The sequence below is a fragment of the Myxocyprinus asiaticus genome, chromosome 6 (assembly GCF_019703515.2).
Source record: "Myxocyprinus asiaticus isolate MX2 ecotype Aquarium Trade chromosome 6, UBuf_Myxa_2, whole genome shotgun sequence".
In the NCBI taxonomy this organism is placed as follows: domain Eukaryota; kingdom Metazoa; phylum Chordata; class Actinopteri; order Cypriniformes; family Catostomidae; genus Myxocyprinus; species Myxocyprinus asiaticus.
In genome coordinates this window covers 21,673,554-21,696,098 of record NC_059349.1, presented here as the reverse complement: position 1 = coordinate 21,696,098, position 22,545 = coordinate 21,673,554, and the positions used below count along the sequence as shown (strand labels likewise).

Genomic DNA, 22,545 nt, shown 5'->3' with positions numbered 1-22,545 from the left:
TCCCACTCATCTCAATGGCAGTTGCACGGCTAGTGCATTCAGTCCTGGAAGTACGCAACCTGTGTACTACCACCTTTGCTATGGTCACTCATTTCTGGACCCATTTTTTGATCCAGTCACCTGAGCTGTAATTGCCATGTGTCAATGTACTTAAGAGCCATCGAAAAATGCTGTCAACTCTAGCTGGCTAATGGCCTCAAAAGAATGCACACAGTACTGAACCCTTCGCTACTGACTAAAAATACACAAGGTTAGAAGACAGAGAAAAATGTAAGTCTATTTCATGCTTTTATGAGTCCTTTAAAAAAACAGCACTGTTAAAATGTATAAGTTGCTTGCAAAAATACATGACTACTTTTAAATGGTCATCAATAGAGAAAGATGTTTTTTGGCGACATAATGGTGTTGTTACACCACCTATCAGCAGGGCTAACCAGTAGCTAACTGCCAATGTTTACTAGACAAACTCTGATCCCCTGGTACAAACTTGGTTTATTTGAAAATGAGCACAGACATGCTAACTGTGTAAGTTAAACTGCCTGTTTAAGAGGCCACGATGAATGGGGGCTGAGCGTTGGTGAATGCTGTGGCCCAAGGGGACAGGACCAGACTTTCCAATTCTAGGCACGAATCAGAGCAGTGGGGAAGCTCTTTACCCGTACGACTCGAAGATTGATTCCTGCAACAAGAAAGCTGTATGCATGTGGCAGGTGTAATTTGTTGTTTGAATGCACCCTTCAGATCATCACGCAGTCAACCACATGTACACATACACATACATACACTTTTTTAAATTGTGACATAAAAATCAAGCAGACAAGAAAACATCATTACTGACTCTCAGCATGAGGACAGTGTTTATTTCTTTAACCTACACAATTTCCAAATCAGAATTCTCGTTAGTTTCCACCTCCACCCCTTCTTTCATTTCTTCATCTGCAGCCAATACATTTTAGCATCAAATCCAAAAGCATCTCAGGCACAGGATCTCATCTACTGTAATGTCATGTCACCTTATACTGGAGCAAAGCAAGCTGCTTGAAATAAAATTGAATCCATGTAATCATGTTTTCTGCCTTATTGAAAAGGTGTTAAAGATGTTGTGTGTAAGCATTTCCCTCTCTAACATACAAAAAGCAGGTTTGCCCTTTCCCATCGTAATGTGCACTATTCTGCAGTTTGCATTGCACAGTCTCGCACATTCAGACATTTTACTAAATAGCATAAGGTCTGGTCCCAACTTGGTCTCAGAGAACCATGTTATTATATCTACATTTTTGCATGACTTTTGGAATGATTTTTTGTACCCTTTCACATAAATCACAAGTAAAACTGCAGATTATCAGTTAAACACTTACTGTTCGCCCTGTTCCTCACACAATGCATTAATATCAAAATAATTTTACTATAGTGTATGACTTATAAGGTGATCAATTTTTTATTTTTTATTTTTACTATAAATCTCCACTTTCACTTTTTTCTTTTGTTTTGGCGATTCACATTATATGTGCATATCGCTACCTACTGGGCAGGGAGGACAATTTTTAGTAAAAAATGACTTAAATATTGATCTTTTTCTTACCCACACCTATCATATCACTTCTGAAGACATGGATTTAACCACTCGAGTCATATGGATTACTTTTATGCTGCATTTATGTGCTTTTTGGACCTTCAAAGTTCTGGCTACCATTCACGTGCATTGTATGGACCTACAGAGCTGAGATATTCTTCTAAAAATCTTCGTTTCTGTTCAGCAGAAGAAAGTCATACACATCTGGGATGGCATGAGGGTACGTAAATGAGAGAATTACATTTTTTGGTGAACTGTTCCTTTAAAGTTTAGGTAAGGGAGGTAAGGAATTTAACTTGCTTTAGCGCCACACAGTGGGCATTTCACCTTGAAACTGCCGTGATATGTTTAAGGAACGTTGCAGTATAATTTGGCAAAAATGTCACAACAGTTACATAATTTTCATGAGATCTGGCCGTCTGGTCCACGCTGCAGCTTATTCTGGCCAAGAATATCCCCTTAAAAAGACAGAAACTTTCTGACCGACAAATTATTATTTTACATTCTGTTTAAGAGCCAGTCAATCTGAAATAGATGATAATGCAATAATAGACTGGCTTGGAAAAAAATACATTTAAATAATGCCAATCTCTGCGAATGGTTGTAAATAAAACACAGGAAAATATATATATAAAATATATATATATGTATAGACCCTATGGATCAAAAGTTTACTTGCTACTAAGTGTTTCAAACTCAATATCTTTCATTGTTTTTATGCCACTAAACTTTGGCAAATCCAGTGATTATTTTCTACTCAAAAGTACTATAAATCCATTATCTTCAAAACACCAATTTTTTTTTTTCCAGGGGGACTGATAAAAAACCCTGTTTTCCCTTACAGCCAATCAGTCAGCCAATCAGATTAGAGCTTGCCAGATCAAAAAAGTGCTTTCCAGTTATTGGGTGCATTATGCATCAGACATTAAGTATACAGTCACCTGTGTTAGGTGAAAAGTCACTTAATTCTTCAAAGTTTCAAACTCACATGGCCATCTCAAACTGGTCCAGCCATTTCTTCTTCAGCTCTTCGGTCTTGAACAGGAACTCGTACCTAGTCTGCCCCTGCTGGTGAGTGAGGTAGAATCCATAGCACCACTGCCAGAAATCAGAAGGCAACACAGACCACAGCAAAACAATTCAAGAGGATTTCTGTGCCACTACATCACCAAATGGAATTGCAAAAATAATGCTTTCAAACTGGTTTTCCCGAACACTGCCCCTGTGCTGGTTGAACAAACAGGTAGTCCCACACCAAACTTACACCATTGGTTGAGTCAATGTTGCTGTGTTAGGCTGGATGGGATGCTCATTTTTTTTTATAGTGCCACAGGGTTCTCGCTTTTTGTGGAAATAAACATGCAAATGGCTTAATTCTATTTGTCACACTTCATCTTTAATAACACTAATAAAAAAACTTTTATATAAAAGGTCTAACTTTCAAGTATGTTTAAATATGCACATGTATTAAGACATTTTGTAATAAACATGTAGTTGTTGTATTGGAATATTAAGGGGTTGTAGTCGGTTTAAAGCTATGACGGGAGATGGCAGTGAGGGTGGTGGATGAGGGAAAAGGGGCTCATTTTATATTACACAGTAATAGACAGCCAGAGGCAACCTTGGGGGAGTGGACACATTCATCACCAACTATTACCATACAGTGAGTATGTGTATGTGAGTGTAACAGAGCAGTTGTGCACATTTCTGTGGCAGTATGCCATCCTATCCAGCCAAATTAGGGTGAATGAGTTAAAAAGTATTTTTTGGTAACACTTTATAATGATACTTACACATTTTTTAAACCTTGTATTATAAACATTATACAGTGCTTATCAGATCAATAGTTCATGTATTCATTTTTAAATATACAGCAGGGATAGCTACTCTATTACTGCGTTTACCTGTGAGATTAAATATGCGCAACGCAGTTAAATTCAACAGTTAACATGCACACTTACTGTACCTTATTTGACATTACTGTAAGTTACATGACATTTCTGACTATTTACATGTATATTATAGGTGCTGTAAGCTATTGAAGCTGTTTTGTTAACTTCAGCCATATATACTGTATATACAGTATCGTCCATATAAGCCATCTTTTGTCAGGAATGCAGAGCGTGCAACAAAATGATTCACGGGAGTGTTTCTGAGCATTTCAGTCAAATTTTCTGGCCCCCGTCTTTCTTTACTTCAGTAATGTTTGGACTAGGGCTGTCAATCAATTAATATTTTTAATCGAATTAATTACATGGTATGCCAATTAATTAAATTAAATCGCAATTGATCCCATATATAAATATTTGCTTAGAAATCCCCTCAAATAACAATAATTCAATAAATAATGATTAAATACTTCGTTATTTCAATCATTATAAATAAAATATATATTATAAAAAATAATATAGATAATTAAAATGCACTACATCATTGTGGCACATGAGTAAAGCATTAAAAAAAAAGACGGTAACACTTTACAATAAGGTTCTATTTGTCAACATTAGTTAACAACATTAGTTAACATGAACTAACAATGAACAATACTTTTACAACATTTTTAAATCTTGGTTAATGTTAATTTCAGCATATACTAATACATTTCTCAAATCAAAAGTTGTGTTTGTTAACATTAGTTAATGCATTATGAACTAACATGAACTAAAAATGAACAACTGTATTTTTATTAACTAATATTAACAAAGATTAATAAATGCTGTAAACAATATAATGTTAAAGGTTTGTTCATGATACCTAATGCATTAACTAATATTAACGAATAGAACCTTATTGTAAAGTGTTCCCAAAAAGACAATTCAAAATGTGGCTTTAGTATATTACTATTTAGTATATTTTGTTTATTTCCATATTATTGAACTTATATCATCTGCCTATCATTGGCCTACAGTTCTCACAATCCATTTTGCAGTTGAACTCGTCAATCAGTCCAAGATAGATTTATTATGAGGGTGCGTCAATGCACACCTGCGTCAGATGCTTTTGGAGCGTCTCGTTTGCGTCCTGTCATAAACATACAGTTTTTAGGTCACTGTGTCAAGTTAAACATAGTTTGAAACTTGGAAAAGCACGTCTTGAGATCGCTACGTTCGTATTTGTGCTCCATCAAGCTGTGTTTGAATGCAAGAACATGTTCTCATCTTGTGTTGTCCGCTGTCGGTGAGTGTGGTTTGTTCTCTGTGTACCCGTGTTGCCCAAACAGCTGAAGTTTTGCTTACTGACCCTGGAGAAAACAGGTGGTACTCCATGCCTAAATTGCTCAGATTGAATGAATATTCCTTATCACGGTCCGGGGACATGATTACTTGCGTTATTTTTTTTTTATAATTAATTGCACTGAATTAGCAGCCCGAGTTTGGACTAATGATTTTGACTAATGATTTAAGGGTTACATAATGTAATATCTTTTAAAGTTATGTGTCTGTGCGTGTGCGTGTTTTGGAGACAGTTTGCAGCTGTGTACAGGGCTTGTCAAAGAAGTGAAGGAATAGGATCCATCAGTATATTAAGTTTGTGTGTGTGTCCTAAGGAGGGGCAGAAAGACACTTCAAACAGAAAGCCAGCGGGGCTTTGCCTGGCCAAGGTCTCCTTGAGACAGATTTCACCAGACCATCTGTTCAGAAGAAAACTTCCAGGCATAAAAGAGAAAAAAATATCAAAAGTTTAAAGACACGTACAGTACGCATTATTTTTACATTTATATTACCATTTCCAAGCCCCAAAAGAACATCATAAAACCAAAGGTAACTTGAGGTTGAGCAGTCTGTCTTCATTAATTGAAAAAGCACACAGACCTCTTTATTTACAGTAGAATAGGCTAGACAGTAGAATACTGTGTCTATTTCTTATTTATATGACACTGGTAACTCTAAATGAGTCTTTAGGCTGTTTATATAATTTCGAAAGCAACTAAGCCTTTCTACAGCAGTTGGTTCAAAATGCAGTATATGATTTGACATGCTGCGCCGATCTAATCTGTCACCATCTATCAATCCTTATAGAGAGTATTAGCATCTGTCTGCCTTAGTTTGTGATGGGCTGCCCAGCCTGATCTCACTTAGAGTACACTCACCATAACAGTCTAAGGGACAGCTAGAGTTTTTATGTTTAAGGTATTGGTCTGGGTTTTTAATGCTTACAGACCTAAGGACCCCCATCCAGACTCTCAGCCAACCCAGGGACCCCCAATATAAATAATAATAAAAAATCCTCTGTAACTTTTATGATATGAACTAACATTACATTAAGATCAGTAGTTAATTAGTTAATAAAATTGTGACAACATGCCCCAACCTATCTAACAGTGGCAAGAAAAAGTATGTGAACCCTTTGGAATTGGCTGGTTTTCTGCATTAATTGGTCATAAAATGTGATCTCATCTTCAAAGTCACAAGTATAGAAAACACAATGTGCTCAAGCTAACAACACACAAATAATTATAAACTTTCATGTTTTTTTTTTAACACATCCCATTAAACATTCACGGTGCTGTTGGAAAATGTATGTGAACCCTTGGATTTAATAACTGGTCAATCCTCCTTTGCTAGCAATAACCTCAACCAAGCATTTCCGGTAGCAGCGGATTAGACCTGCACAACATTCAGATGGAATTTTGGAGCATTCTTCCTTACAAAACTGCTTCAGCTCAGCCATATTCTTAGGATGTCTGGTGTGATTGGCTCATTTGAGGTCATTCCATAGCATCTCTGTTGGGTTAATGACAACAGACCCATCGCTCTGACTTCTGTGGTCATGAAGTCATTTGAGAGACTGGTGTTGGCCCACCTGAATGACATCACTAGACCCTTTCTAGATCCCCTTCAATTTGCTTATTGAGCAAACAGGTCTGTGGAGGAAGCAGTCAACATTGCTTCATATCCTGCAACATCTGGACAGACCAGGGACAAATGCAAGGATCCTTTTTGTGGACTTCAGTTCGGCTTTCAACACCATCATCCCTGCTATTCTCCGGACTAAATTACACCAACTCTGTTCCCATGTCTATCTGTCAGTGGATTATCAGCTTTCTGACGGACAGGCAGCAGCTAGTGAGACAGGGAAAATTCACTTCCAGCACCTGTACAGTCAGCACTGGTGCCCCCCAGGGATGTGTGCTCTCCCCACTACTCTTCTCCCTGTATACAAATGACTGCTCTGCCAAGGACCCCGCTGTCAAGGTCCTGAAGTTTGCAGACGACACTACTGTCATCGGCCTCATCCAAGATGACGATGAGTCTGTATACAGAAGGGAGGTTGAACAGCTGGCTGTCTGGTGCAGTCAAAACAACCTGGAGATGAACACGCTCAAAACGGTGGAGATGACTGTGGACTTTAGGAGGACCACCCCAACATTGACCCCCTCACCATTCTAAACAGCACTGTGGCAGCAGTTGAGTCATTCAGGTTCCCGGGCACTACCATCTCACAGGACCTGAAGTGGGAGACCCACATTGACTCCATTGTGAAAAAGGCCCAGCAGAGGTTGTACTTCCTTCGCCAGTTGAGGAAGTTCAACCTGCCACAGGCACTGCTGATACATTTCTACTTAGCAGTCATTGAGTCTGTCCTCTGCACTTCAGTAACTGTCTGGTGTGGTGCAGCTACAAAATCGGATATCAGAAGACTACAAAAGACAGTTCGGAGTGCTGAGAGGATTATTGGTTGCCCCCTGCCCTCCCTTCAAAAACTGTACACTTCCAGAGTGAGGAAAAGTGCTGGAAAGATCACTCTGGACCCCACTCACCCTGCCCACTACCTTTTTTAACTGTTGCCTTCTGGTCAGCGCTACAGAGCTCTGAGCACCAGAATCGTCAGGCACAAGAACAGTTATTTCCCCTCATGCTATCCATCTTATGAACAGTTAAAACTGCCCCACTGAGCAATAATTATGTGCAATACACAGCTTAGTCTATTTAAATTTATCCAACATACCCTACCTCTACTGCCATTACATTCCCTTTCTTCTGTATATAACAGATTTGTATATTGTACATACGTATATATATATATATATATATATATATATACCGTTGTGCTCAAAAGTTTGCATACCCTGGCAGAAATTGTGACATTTTGGCATAGATTTTGAAAATATGACTGATCATGCAAAGGATAGTGATCATATGAAGCCATTTATTATCACATAGTTGTTTGGCTCCTTTTTAAATCATAATGATAACAGAAATCACCCAAATGGCCCTGATCAAAAGTTTACATACCCTTGAATGTTTGGCCTACAGACACACAAGGTGACACACACAGGTTTAAAATGGCAATTAAAGGTTAATTTCCCACACCTGTGGCTTTTTAAATTGCAATTAGTGTCTGTGTATAAATAGTCAATGAGTTTGTTAGCTCTCACTTGGATGCACTGAGCAGGCTAAATAATGAGCCATGGGGAGCAGAAAAGAACTGTCAAAAGACCTGCGTAACAAGGTAATGGAACTTTATAAAGAAGGAAAAGGATATAAAAAGATATCCAAAGTCTTGAAAATGCCAGTCAGTACTGTTCAATCACTTATTAAGAAGTGGAAAATTCAGGGATCTCTTGATACCAAGCCAAGGTCAGGTAGACCAGGAAAGATTTCAGCCAACTGCCAGAAGAATTGTTTGGGATACAAAGAAAAACCCACAGGTAACCTCAGGAGAAATACAGGCTGCTCTGGAAAAAGACGGTGTGGTTGTTTCAAGGAGCACAATACGACGATACTTGCTCAAAAATGAGCTACATGGTCAAGTTGCCAGAATGAAGCCTTTACTGTGCCATTACCACAAAAAAGCCCAGTTACAATATGCCCGAAAACACCTTGACAAGCCTCACAGCTTCTGGCACACTCTAATTTGGAGTGACGAGATCAAAATAGAGCTTTATGGTCACAACCATAAGCGCTATGTTTGGAGAGGGGTCAACAAGGCCTATAGTGAAAAGAATACCATCCCCACTGTGAAGCATGGTGGTGGCTCACTGATATTTAGGGGGTGTGTGAGCTCTTAAGGCATGGGGAATCTTGTGAAAACTGATGGCAAGATGAATGCAGCATGTTATCAGAAAATACTGACAGACAATTTGCATTCTTCTGCACAAAAGCTGCACATGGGACGCTCTTGGACTTTCCAGCACGACAATGACCCTAAGCACAAGGCCAAGCTGACCCTCTAGTGGTTACAGCAGAAAAAGGTGAAGGTTCTGGAGTGGCCATCACAGGCTGCTGACCTTAATATCATCGAGCCACTCTGGGGAGATCTCAAACGTGCAGTTCATGCAAGACGACCAAAGACTTTGCATGACCTTGAGGCATTTTGTCAAGACAAATGGGCAGCTATACCACCTGCAAGAATTTAGGGCCTCATAGACAACTATTACAAAAGACTGCATGCTGTCATTGATGCTATAGGGGGCAATACACAGTATTAAGAACTAAGGGTATGCAGACTTTTGAACAGGGGTCATTTCAAAAAAATTTTTTGCCATGTTTTGTTTTATGATTGAGCCATTCTGTTATAACCTACAGTTGAATATGAATCCCATAAGAAATAAAATAAATGTGTTTTGCCTGCTCACTCATGTTTAAAAATGGCACATGTATTACCAATTCTCCAAGGGTATGCAAACTTTTGAGCACAACTATATATATATATATATATATATTGTCTTATTGTGTATTTCTATATATACTTTATTTTATATCCACTTTTTATTTTTATTCTATTTTTATTATTATTATTATCTATGTCTTGTTGCTGTATTGTGCAGTGGAAGCTTCTATCACCAAGACAAATTCCTTGTATGTGTAAGCATACTTGGCAATAAAGCTCATTCTGACTGTGATTCAGATTCAGGTCTGGGCTCTGACTGGGACACTGCAAAAGGTGGATTTTCTTTTTTGAAGCCATTCTGTAGTGGATTTACTTCGATGTTTAGGGTCATTGTCCTGCTGCATCACCCAACTTCTACTGTGCTACAGCTGATGAACAGAGATGTTAACCAGTTCCAATGATTCCTTCAAGTCTTTAGCTGTCACTCTCTTTAATTCTTTTTTACCTCATTAAGTATTCTGCGGGGTGCCATTTGACTCATCTTAGCTGGACGGCCACTTCTGTGGAGAGTAGCCACAGTACTAAATTGTTTCCATTTATAGACAGTTTGTCTAACTGCAGACAGATGATTATCTAAGCTCTTCGAGATAACTTTGTAATCTTTACCATTCTTTAATGTAACCATTCTTGATCGTAGATCTTCTAAGATCTCTTTTTTGCGAGGCATGGTCCACATCAGCAGATGCTTCTTGTGATAGCAAACTCAATTTGAAGGAAGAATTCACAGAAAAAATATTTCAATTTAAGAGACTGTGATTGAAACCAACATACAAAACTACTAAAGAAAACACACGTTTGTGCAATTGGACTTTTGACTCCAAATCTTATCGTTACTGAGATATAGCCCTAGGTGACAACTTCCTTGTGTGACAATATCCCCTATATTAACTGTTTTTGAACTAAATGCATGTAATTTACTTTGCATTTTACTAAAGATTTATGAAGGTCATAGCTCCCCAGGTTATATAGTTGCAGTTTAATTTGGGAAAATATGTAAACCCTTTGGAATATTATGAAACTTGCATAATAGCTATCTTAGTCAACGCAAATTAAAGGAATTCTGTTTAACAGTGCTAATTGTTCAGATGGCTTGTGCATTCGATCAGAAATGCAAATACCTCAACATTTTCTGTTGTCCTAACTACCAGCTCATCTCCACCAAAAATGCATTTTGTCACTCTGTACATAAAATGGCTTGGATATCACCCTGTCTTTTGGATATCACAAAAGGACATAAGCATAACATACAATTTCAGCAAAGACTTAATTCTTTGTCAATCTAACAGTTCAAATAAGATCTAAGCAAAAATTATTGGAGTCAATTGTGCAAAGGTAAGACTGCTGGAGTGATTTCCAATTTAATATGATGTATACGAGTAGATGCTGGGCTCGTAGGAAAAAAATACAAATGAAAAAAAATATATATGGGGGTAATTTTGCAAACATTTCTGTTATTGCGGTGTTTCTCACTAACCTTTCTGCAGTCCTTGTCAGTGGTGTGATTATTAGAGATCTTAAAATGGTTGAGGTCGATCACTTCCTTCATCTCATAGTTGTCCCCACGCCGCTTGCAGACAATTACAGCAACATCGAACAAAAAAATATGCCTGCAGCATTGACATTTGTTACGACATGACATGACAGTGCAAACGAGAGTGGACTGCAGTGGAGGTTTTTGCCTTGAGTCTCACCTGTCCTGTCTGCGCTTGTCCACATTTGATGCCAAACGGACTTCACCATCACCCTTCGGTCTTCCATAAGAAAGCAAAGACTGATTCTGGGAATGGAGATCATGGACAAAAAGTCGTAGGCTATCAGATTTGAGAAAAGGCATACTTTTCTAGTGAAGACACTGTGTGTGTTTTGACATCAATGATCATGTCAATTCTTATGTAGGACTTACCAAATTCTCAATTGATCTCTGATACTGATCAATCTCTATTAGAGTTTCAACATCTCTTTTCACCTCATTTACATACTGGGCTAAGTCCTGTTCAGTGAAAGAAAAATAAACAGTAAAACAATTATAAAACACCAAAAATGCAAATGGCAAATATAAAATGTTTTTGGGGCCAATAAATATTGTAATTAATATATTGTATATATTATTTAATATTTAAAAATAATGTGCCAACTTGCCCCAAATATGACAACTTTCCCCTGAACCCAATATTTATGAAAAAAAAAAAAAAAAAAAAAAAAAAAAAACTTGTCCAGAGAACACAGTTCAACCTTTCACTTGTTAACCCGACACCTATAGCAAAAATATGATATTGGACTTTTAGTTTAAAGACAGTTTTAAAATATGTCTTTGAAACCACCATACAAAACCACTGCTTCAGAAAACAAACATTTGTATAATTGGATATTGGACTCAAACCCTTATAAATTCATCCCTATGACATCTAGGTTATATACAGTATATAATTTACAATTATGTAACAAATTCCACCTCTTGCAAATTACATTATCACATGAATGAAATGCATTATGTTTTGAATGAAAAACATATCCACTATTTATCACTCTACAGAAAATGATTTCATCAGTCAGTACAAACATCTCCAAATACTGCAAGAGCCCTTTCAAAAGACCCCATTGGGATGAGATAAATCTCAGCTGATTTCCAATTTAAAAGGCAGCCTCTGTTGAAAACACTCACTCATGACCCTAAATTAAACAAACTTGGTTGAGCCATTGTTGCTCTGTCAGGCTGGTTGGGATTTTCTAACAAACAGAGCAATGTTTTGAATGTGCCACAGAGCCACATTGTTTACACTTATCAGGGAAATCCAACTACTAATGAATTACATATAGTTGTCTCTGCATATTAAGCTGGGATATGAGAAAGTATTTTAACATAGAAAAAATTACACACCTCACCGTTAAATTGTACTTTCTGTAAACTTTTGCAGGATATTACATATCTATACTTACTCTCATGGCATCAAGGGCTACTCGTAGGTTGCTCTTTTCTGTGGTGTCACTTGTATATTTGACCAGTTCCTATATGAAAATGTAAAGACAGTGTGTGAGCCAGAACTGTGTTCCAACTTGAAACTTTGTTCTATGTCATGAAATGTGGATAAAACATCACAAAAATGTATTACACATCATTAAGGGCTTAGGAAAGTTGTCCATTATTTCTGATAGACCAAGTGAGAAAACCCTATGTGAGTGCCAAGTTTCCAATGAGTGAGCCAGGTTCAGGAACAGACAATTTGAGGAAATGCTGGAAGGTTTCATTAGAAGCAAATTTGTTCCTTGGTCTGGATAAGAACTGAACCTTTTGGAATCCATGCTATAAAATAATTAATTAACATGATAAACAAATCTGGTCTTTGGATTTGAGTGAAAACTAAAAAAAATGCAAAAGCACTCAAACACACCAGGAGAAAAATGGTGTTGTTCCAAGTGGGAAACCTGTGCAGCTCATCGGAAGCATGCATTTGTTTTCCGACTTCTGTCAAATAGTGCTGAAGAAAGACAAACAGCCCAATCGCAGAGAGTAAACAAGGTGATTACAAAGTTCAGCACTCTTTCCATATTTACATTCTGACCTAGGCCATTGCTGGAAGCATAAGCATGTGTGTTTGTGGATGTATGTGTGTGTGTGTGTGTTTGAGAGAGAGAGAGAGAGAGCGAGAGAGAGTGAGTGTGTGAGTGTGAGTGTGGGCAGGTTTAAGTGGTTTATGAGGACATTTTTTAGGTTACAAACTGGTAATTACAAGGGTATTATGCTATAAATCTGGTTTTTGAGGACATTTCTAGTGTCCCCATAATTCAAATCATAAAAAAAAACTAAAAAAACAAAAACTAAATGCTTTTTTGAAAATGTAAAAATGCAGAAAGTATATGAGGGTTAGGTTTAGGGTTAGGGTTAGGTGATAGAATCTATAGTTCGTACAGTATAAAAATCTTTATGTCTATGGAGAGTCCTCATAATGATAGCTGCACCAACATATGTGTGTGTGTGTGTGTGTGTGTGTGTGTGTGTGTGTGTGTGTGTGTGTGTGTGTAAGGCTGGCAGGTGTGTGGCGACACAGGTCTCTTAACAGTTGTCCACTTACTTCCCATCTCATCTCTGTCCTGTGGTGAAGGACCTTGCACTTACAAAACATTAGCCTGGGTCTTAGATATTAACCATAGTTTAACCGTGGTAATAATATTACAACCAGAGGAACCACAGGTAAAACCAATCGCTCCCCACAATTAAATCAAAGTGACTGCTTAAGAAACAATCTATGGTATTTGTTATGGAGTAATGGCAGAAACATTACACATAACCTTTCTTAGCCACAGTGGCCATGGTAAATGGCCAGTGATTACTACTTAAATTGGTTAATGGAAACTATAGTTTATTTTTAATTTTGTTACGCAAGTCTTTGAGACTCTGTTTGTTTTGTGGGTGTTTTTTTTTTCTTTTTCTGGCAAGTTGCGAAATGTAAAAGATAAAAATGATGTGTTCTTTATCTAAAATGTAATTGATAGAAGTATATAGTTTAAAAAATGGTTAACACTTTACAGTAAGGTTCCATTCATTAACATTAGTTAATGCTTTAGGTATCATGAACTAACAATGCACAATGTATTTTTTACAACATTTATTCATCTTTGTTAATGTTAATTAATACAAATACAGTTGTTCATTGTTAGTTCACAGTGCATTAACATATACAGCTTTTGATTTGAGAAATGTATTAGTATGTGTTGAAATTAACATTAACCAAGATTAATAAATGCTGTAAAAGTATTGTTCATTATTAGTTCATGTTAACTAATGTTGTTAAGTTAACAAATGGAACCTTATTGTAAAGTGATACAATAACAAAAATGGTAGTAAACACTCTATTGTAGAATTACTGTATGTTTTAGTAAAACCATAGCAAACCCATGGTAGACTTAGACTTAAAAGTTAAATATACAATTTAATATAATAAATACCCCTATAATTCAAACTATTGCTATGTACCACTCGTAACCTGTCATGATAATATGAATGCAAGCTGAACTTGAGCTGAAATTTCTTTTCTGCACATAAAAGATGAGTAAAGCATTTTCTAAAGCAGTGATGTCATGTTCTGTGAGTTTTGTGCCAACATGCCTCTATAGTGGTAAGTGAGTGAGAGAAAACTAGGCATACAGCTCCCCATTGTGGTACATTCTAGTAGGACAAACAGAGAGGGCCAACCATATAACAAAGTTGATATGCTTTGCTCTACTGTTAGTTGAAGGTGCTGGAATAAGGGTATAATAATAATTATAATGGTGTGTAAGTATGTTACTGCACCTGAAGCAGTAGCGGGTATTTCAGCACTCGCTGCATGGGAACCACTAACAAGTCTCTTAAAGTGAATTTCCCATTGTTAGCTCTCTTTGAACATTCCTGCAAAACAAATTACTTTGGATCATTCTAAATACACTGTAAGATCTACAGACAGCTACAAAATTTCAGAACCATATATATTTTTTTCTTGGACATAACTAAAAAAAAAAAAAAGATGATTAAGCAGTGTTCTGCACCTCCAATTTCAGTCGAACGCCCTCTTTCTCCTTACAGATGAAATCTAACTGTGAAATGGCTGTTTCTACATGACTGCAGTATTTTCCATACAAAAGAAGCCTAGAGCAGACAGGGTAAATGACAGCACAAAAACACATCTCAGCAGTGCTTACTTAATGCTCAGAAGTAACAGCATTCTAGAAATATTAAATCACAACTAGGCCTGCACATCCTTGCCTCCACAACACCAGCGCAAGCTCTGCAAATTTCCACAGAATTTGATTCCACAAAAATTCTATACATTTTTCATCCTTTGCATTTTTTATAAATTTTTCCACAATATAATTGAATTTTGAAAGATATTTGAATAACTGTTTTAATTAAAAACATTAAATAAAAAGTTTTTTTTTTTTTTTTTTGGATCATGCTTACAGCTAATAATGAGAGTGTAAGTACTCTTTGCTCCATTTAACACATTAGCCCTTCCATGGACTTGCGGGTCATTTTGACCTGTTTTAAAAATGGTTCTAAATGGGTCTGAAAGTTCAGTAAGACCAAGAAAGGTTTAACTCTAATAACTCAAATACATTTTCCTCTAATCAGCTCAGAAAATGTAAAAAAAAAGAAAAGAAAAACAAAAAAAAGTGCACAGATTCAGGGTGGGTCAAGCAGTCATAAAGCATACTTGATCTGCAAATTAAAGCTGATTTCATACCTGTCTTTGTAAACAATGAAGATCTGGTGGAGGTTTTCTGCATTTTTATTTTGCAAAGAGTCTTGAATCTCGACCATCAGGCCTTTGTGAACTTTAACCAGGTCCTGTAAAGCACACAGTATAAATCTTGTATTTACTGTAAGTAGAAATGCAGGTAATAAATAATGACCATAACATGACTAAAATAGTAGCTATTGATCCATCACATAGAACACAGCTCTACTCACGGGTATATTGATGAAAATTTTGTCAATATCTGTTGCTGGGATGAATTTCATCAGTGGAATCATAAAGTACTGTTAAGATAGATAAAAGCTGAACGTAAGAAAGTTATAATCTAAGAGTAGCTGTCTATCACTTGTAAAGTGCGATATGATACAATTCTTCATGCTGAGGATGTGAATCTCACCTTCTCAATGGTCTCCAGGGTCTCTGTGTATTTGGCTTCTGTCTGTTTGATCTCTGAGAGGCAGCAGCTTCTGATGTCCACCTCGGCCTGTTTCTGTCAACACAACACACAGAACTGAGAGAAGACTACAGCTAGCAGCAGAGTTTGACTTCCAAAACACAACCTATTAAAGTTTCAAAAGGTCACAATGCAACTCACTCAAGTTGAAGACACAAGTTATGATTTTTCCGGGCTTTTGGTACAGGTATGTACAGTGCAGTTTATTTATTCAAAAAGATACTTTAGGGAACCTTTACAAATAACATGAGGTCTTATTTCTGGTAGGGGTAGGAGTGTTTTGCAGGAAATCAACACTTTCATGCATTGGGAGAGTTCATGCATTGAGTCATTTAGGTACCATCTGAGATGCAGTAGTGTCTGTCTTCATTAGATCCTCATAGACCTCTCCTCCCTCTATGTCTCCATACACAGGGTCATAAATATCCTCCACCAGCTCCTCACTGTCCGTACACACATACACAGACATAACTTAGCTATCTACAGTAAATGAGGGCATACTGTAATTATGGTTCAACTTTGGCTACTGGCTTTTAAACAGATTGGATCAGTAGACAATGGTATGTAGGGCTCTCTTTCTACAGAAGAGTAACTTCTCTCAGTAACTTCCTGTTTTCACACTCATCATTACAGTTTTTTTTTTTTTTTTTTAAACAGTCGCTAACATCCTTTTGTCCAATCTGTGGTCACAAAACTCTAAACACAATTAGCACAACATCCATCTGTTATGGACCATACCATTAACACAATTCATGTTGTTTTCACAGAATATGCAGTCAATTAACACATTTCTAAAATGCTTAAATTTTTTTACATATAAGCTTACCCAATACCAAAATCATGGATCTTTCTTGTCTTATTTACAAATGCTTGCACACAGCATGCCAGAAATGAAGACCTAATGTTCCAAACCTTAAATAAAGTATAAAGCCTCTCCTTTAACTACAACACCCTCTACTACAACAGCAGCTCAAATGCTATATTAAAACAGCTGATAAGCATTTTTGAATGAACAGATCATTGAAACATTGAGAAATAGCTGATTCCAATCTCAATTGGAGACAAGCCAGGTGTTGAAGTTCTTTCCATTACATGGACATACAAAGTAAATAGGGGACTCTTTGGATTGGTTTTGTTCAGTGTGGATACAGAACAACACAGAGGAGCAGAGAGAGAAAAAATAATGTCTGGACGAGGGAGAGGAATAGTTGGATGAGGGAGAGGAGTAGCTGGACCAGGGAGAGGAGTAGTTGGACCAGGACAAGGGAGAAGGAGAGGAGTAAGAATGCATTGTGGTGTTCAAAGGCGAGTAAGAGCTGTTGTCACTGATGAAATAAGAGCCATCATCATAGACCATGTGATAAACCATGGTCTATCACTGAGAGAGGCTGGTGAAAGAGTCCAGCCTAATCTCAGACGGTCAACCATGGCTTCCATTATCCGGAATTTTCAACAAACCAACAGGTAATTAATGCATTTCACAAGGGCTTCTTCTATCATTACTGTTGCTATGTCCCACAATAACTGTAGGCCACCAGTCCCAATGCAAATACATATGTTGTATTTTTGTTCCTCTAAAGGACGCAACGTCTTCCTTCCTCTGGGGGAAGAGGAAAGCTCCTCAGTAAAGACCAAGTGCATGCCATTGTAGGATTGGTCATTGCTGACAATGTAATAAAACTGAGAGAAATCCAGACCAGAATTGTAGAGGACAACCTGGTATTTCACAATGTGGAAAGCATCAGCCTGGTTACCATTGCTCGGACTCTGATCAAACACAGAGTTTGAATGAAACAGTTGAACACAGTTCGTTTTGAAAGGCCATAGTGAGTGGGTCAAGGAACTCCGGCACCAATACGTCCAGGTATGGTGTCTATCCAATATGTCTTGTTCTATAGTGAGTTTTACACTATGCTACTCTACATGTAAACATGGGTTACAGTACATACAGTAGGACATACAGTACTGTGCAAAAGTCTTAGGCACATAAGATGTATCACAAAAACATTTGTCTTAAGATGGTTATTTATATCTGCTACTTAATTGTGTCAATAGGAAATATACATTTTATACCCACAAACATTCCTTTTGCAAATAGAATTGAACAGAATAGAAGAACAGGGAGCCCTGCAACAGATGGCATGGCCCTCACAGAGCCCCCCACTGAACATTGGGTCAGTCTGGATTACATGAAGAGACATAAGTAATTGAGACAGCCTAAATAAATAAAAGAACTGTGGCGAATTCTCCAAGAAGCTTGGAACATCCTGTCTGCCAATAACCAAGGAAAACTGTGTCCAGGTGCTAGTAGGAGAATTGGTGCTGTTTTGAAGGCAAACGTGTTCACACCAAATATTGATTTAGCTCTTTTTCTGTTTACTGGACTTTGTATGACGTTAATTGATTAATGAAAACTATTTGTCATAATTTTAAGAAATCCTCACTTTGAAAGTTTTTCACAAGTGCATAAAACTTTTGCACAGTACTGTAGTGAAAAACATTTACACATACTGTGTTTGATTTCTTTCAGGGAGTCATGGAGTTGGAGGCTAATCAGACCCCACATGAAATCATTTATGTAGACAAGGCAGGATTTAACCTGACAAAAACACATCGGCGGGGAAGAAACGTCATCGGGAAAAGGGGCACCGTGTATGTGCCTGGTCAGAGAGGAGCAAATATCACAATGTGTGCTGCAATCTCGAGTGCTGGTTTGGTACTGCAGAAATGCCAGATTGAGTGCCTTCTTTTGTTTTTAGATGATGCCAGAAGCAGAAAGGGAACAGGTGGGAGGAAACATGAGAACATTTGTGATTGCATGGGACAATGTAGCATTCCACCACTCGCATCACAAACTGGTTTGCAGCCCATCCAAGAATGGTTTCCGTTTTTCCTCCCCCCTACTCGCCTTTCCTCAACCCCACTGAGGAATTTTTTTCTGCCTGGAGGTGGAAAGTGTATGATCATCGGCCACATGACCAAATGTCCCTTCTGGATGAAATGGATGCCGGCTGCAGACACAACTCAGCTGAAGACTGCCAGGGGTGGATAAGGCATGCCAAGCATTTCTATTCAAGGTGCATAGCGAGAGACGACATAAGATGTGATGTGGACAAGAACATGTAACCAAATGCGGAAGATCATATAGATTAGAAGAGGACTGTGCATCTTTGTGTTTTTTCCCTTCTGTACCTATTTAACTGTAATTGTGTTTTACCAAAGAACCAAAGGCCCAAAGGCCATGTAAGTTGGATTTTTTGTTGATCACTGGCAGCAATTTCATGTTGCTTATAAAGTTTTTACTGCAGCAGTTCTGTCACTTATTTTTTTCTACTGTACATTATATAAAGTAATGATGACTCATTCACTTTTAGATAGTATGTTGCCAAGAATGCACACATTCGACACTCAACCAAAAATGTAGAGTGGTTTACAGTAAAAGGAAACTGAAATATAAAAAACAATGGATTTCATATTGACTATTACTGGTCTATTCAGGTAGAACTGAAACATGACAAGTAATGCAGTTTTTGTAATGCCATCAACTTTTAACATTTTGACAGTCGTTGTGCTATGATTGACTATATGTTCCTGTTGGACAGAAAACGTGCTAGTGTTTTGACAGAATGATTAGATATTGAGTCGGGTTTGCCGCGTTTTGATAATTAGTGTATGTAGAGAAAGTTTTTTGCATTTTGAAATGTAGAGTTGGTATTTAATGAACAAAATGTGGTTTTGAGCAGAAAATTAACTATTTGGCTATTTGTGTGATGTAGGTGTGTTGCTGTGTTAAGAGTTTAGAAAAATGATCTTAAGTATAGGTAAATGCGATTATATGGATCTCATAATACTGAAAAGGTGAATTGTTCATTTCTAGAGTTTCAGAAACTAAGCATGTACGGTGCTAATGAGTTTCAGTCAAAAACTAGTATCTCATTCCTTCTAGCCATAACAAGAGCCAATTTAGTTTAACTGAGCTTCATACTTACTCAATGAGATCTGCCAAATGGATGTATATGTCTTCATTTTCAGTGCTTTTCTCAGTGGGGAATGCCCTGTAAAGTAGGTACAGAACCCCTTCATTTAGCTCAGAGGAAAAGAAAACTTAATATTTCAGTTGAAATCCCACTGATTCATTTTCATGCATACTAATTAAAAACTCACCTAATCCCAGCCTGTTGTGCAATAGGGGTATGAGAGAGTTTGGATAGGGTGTCAATGACCTGAAAAGACAAAAGGAAAACGACTTGTTTTAAGATTGGCTGGTTTGCAAGTCAGAGAAAAGAATGTCACTGGCTGAATTGCACAGTTCAGTTGCTACTTACAGTATAGACCTTTTTTTACCATTTGCCACTGTGTTTTAAACAGTGAAAATGTTAACCTCCTGAGACCCCGCATCCACATGTGTGGAAATTACGTTCTGGCTTCACTATAGGCTATGCATAGTTTAATTTAATTTAAATTTACATTAAAACCTATTTGAATCAAAAGAGTAGAGTTTCATCCGATATGCCGTTTTCGATTTATCGCAAAATGGCACACTGTTAAACAAAGACCACAGACATATAGGCTAATTTTCTTTCAAATATCCTATATTCACTGTGCATTATCACACTGAGAATCAATGAATGCATCCAAAAGCTGGAAATATTTGCTTTCAGAGGCTGTATACGGAGTTAGGATGAAAATAAGGTGCATTTCAAACTGTTCTGAGACTAGTGCAGACAGAAAGCACACTGGAAGTTAAGTCATTCCCTAATTAGGGAGCATTCTATAGCTTTCCTATACAGCTAAGTGCGTTCACTTTTTTATTTTTATTTTTTATTTTTTTTGTGATTAACATTTTTATTGATTTTTCAAAGCAAAGAAAAACAAAACATATATACACAATGACTCAACATTAACTCCCACTACTTCCCCTCCCCAATCAAGAACCCCACCCGACCCCAAACGAACATCCCAGTGGTCTTACATAAGTACACACATATACGGAGAATAAAAAATAATAATAATAATAATAATAATTATATATATATATATACATTTCCCAATAAAAGAATCCCATATCCCAAGCCTTCTACATGTTACCTCTTTGAAGGCTGCCACCCTTCCCATCTCCTCGCACCACTCCCAAATTGAGGGTGCTCCCACCGACTTCCAACACCTTAAAACAACCTGCCTGCCTATCACCACACTGGTGAGGACCCAATTGTTTATGTATTTGTCACCTACGTCGATGACCGCCCCATCACCCAAAACACAGAGTCTGGGGCAAAACAATGTGCATTCACTTCTAACATCCAGTCAAAAGTTCAGTTTCAGGCTGCAGATGCAGTTTGGACAACTCAACTGGTTTGGTATACATGGGACAATGGTTATCAGAATTTTTCATCCAAAATTTTAACATGGTTGGCAGTGATTGGATGATGCTGGCCATTACTTTGAATCAGAATTATTTATGCTAATTTCTGATGTAATGTCTGTAACATCTCAAAATTGAATAATCATGCATAACCAACACTCCTGGAAACAACTTAATTTAAAAAATCTGACTGTCTATAGCTTGGTATTATTTAAAATTTCACAACTTAGTCCCAATGTCCACATACAGTGCATTCAGAAAGTAGTCAGACCCCTTTATATATTTCACATTTTGTTATGTTGTATCCTTATGCTAAAATGCTTTTAAAACATTTCTTTCACATCAATCTACACTCCATACCCCATCATGACAAAGTAAAAACCAGATTTTTGATAACCTTAAATCAGTAATTAGTTAAAGCACCTTTGGCAGCGATTACAACCTCAAGTCTTTTTTGCTATGATGCGACAAGCTTTGCACACCTGGATTTGGGGATTTTCTGCAATCCTTCTCTGCAGATCCTCTCAAGCTCTGTCAGGTTGGATGGGAACCGTCAGTGGATAGCCATTTTCAGGTCTCTCCAGAGATGATCTATTGGGTTCAAGTCCAGGCTCTGGCTAAGCCACTCAAGGACATTCACAGAGTTGTCCCTAAGCCATTCTTGCTTTGTCTTGGCTGTGTGCTTAGGGTCATTGTCCTGTTGGAACATGAACCTTCAGCCCAGTCTGAGGTCCTGAGCACTCTGGACAAGGTTTTCATTAAGGATATCTCTGTATTTTGCTGTATTCAGCTTTCCTTCAAACCTGACCAGTCCCCCAGTTTCTGCCGCTGAAAAACACCCCCACAACATGATGCTACCACCATCATGCTTCACAGTTGGGATGGTATTGTGCAGGTGGTGAGCGGTGATCTGGTTTCCTCCAGACATGACGCTTGGCATTGATGCCAAACAGTTCAATCTTCATTTCATCAGACCAGAGAATCTTGTTTCTCACAGTCTGAGAATCCTTTAGGTGCTTTTTTATGTGTCTAGCACTGAGGTTTCCGTCTCTTCAGGCAGTTCATTTGACCTCATGGCTTGGTTTTTGCTCTGATATGAATTTTCAGCCGTGAGACCTTACATAGACAGGTGTGTGCCTTTCCAAATCATGTTCAATTAATTGAATTTGCCACAGGTGGACTCCTATCAAAGTATAGAAACATTTCAAAGATGATCCAGAGAAATGGGATGCACCTAAGCAAAATTTCAAATGTCATAGCAAAGGGTCTGAATACTTATTTCAGTTTCTTCTTTTTAATACATTTGCCAAGT

General features: G+C 37.6%; 1 protein-coding gene across 2 annotated transcripts in view; it reads right to left on the bottom strand.

Annotated features, from left to right (window-relative positions):
* LOC127441885 (guanine nucleotide exchange factor VAV3-like) overlaps positions 1-22,545 on the bottom strand; it is a 70,666-nt gene that overhangs the window by 32,147 nt on the left and 15,974 nt on the right. For both annotated transcript variants that reach the window (XM_051699428.1, XM_051699429.1), the window contains exons 3-15: positions 20,036-20,094; positions 19,861-19,926; positions 16,212-16,314; positions 15,815-15,907; positions 15,633-15,701; positions 15,406-15,509; positions 14,711-14,810; positions 14,478-14,573; positions 12,125-12,193; positions 11,091-11,177; positions 10,879-10,964; positions 10,662-10,794; positions 2,562-2,671 (exon numbers count right to left, since the gene is read on the bottom strand). In XM_051699428.1, coding sequence (XP_051555388.1) covers positions 2,562-2,671; positions 10,662-10,794; positions 10,879-10,964; positions 11,091-11,177; positions 12,125-12,193; positions 14,478-14,573; positions 14,711-14,810; positions 15,406-15,509; positions 15,633-15,701; positions 15,815-15,907; positions 16,212-16,314; positions 19,861-19,926; positions 20,036-20,094 — 1,175 coding nt within the window. The remainder of the gene's footprint in view (positions 1-2,561; positions 2,672-10,661; positions 10,795-10,878; positions 10,965-11,090; positions 11,178-12,124; positions 12,194-14,477; positions 14,574-14,710; positions 14,811-15,405; positions 15,510-15,632; positions 15,702-15,814; positions 15,908-16,211; positions 16,315-19,860; positions 19,927-20,035; positions 20,095-22,545) is intronic.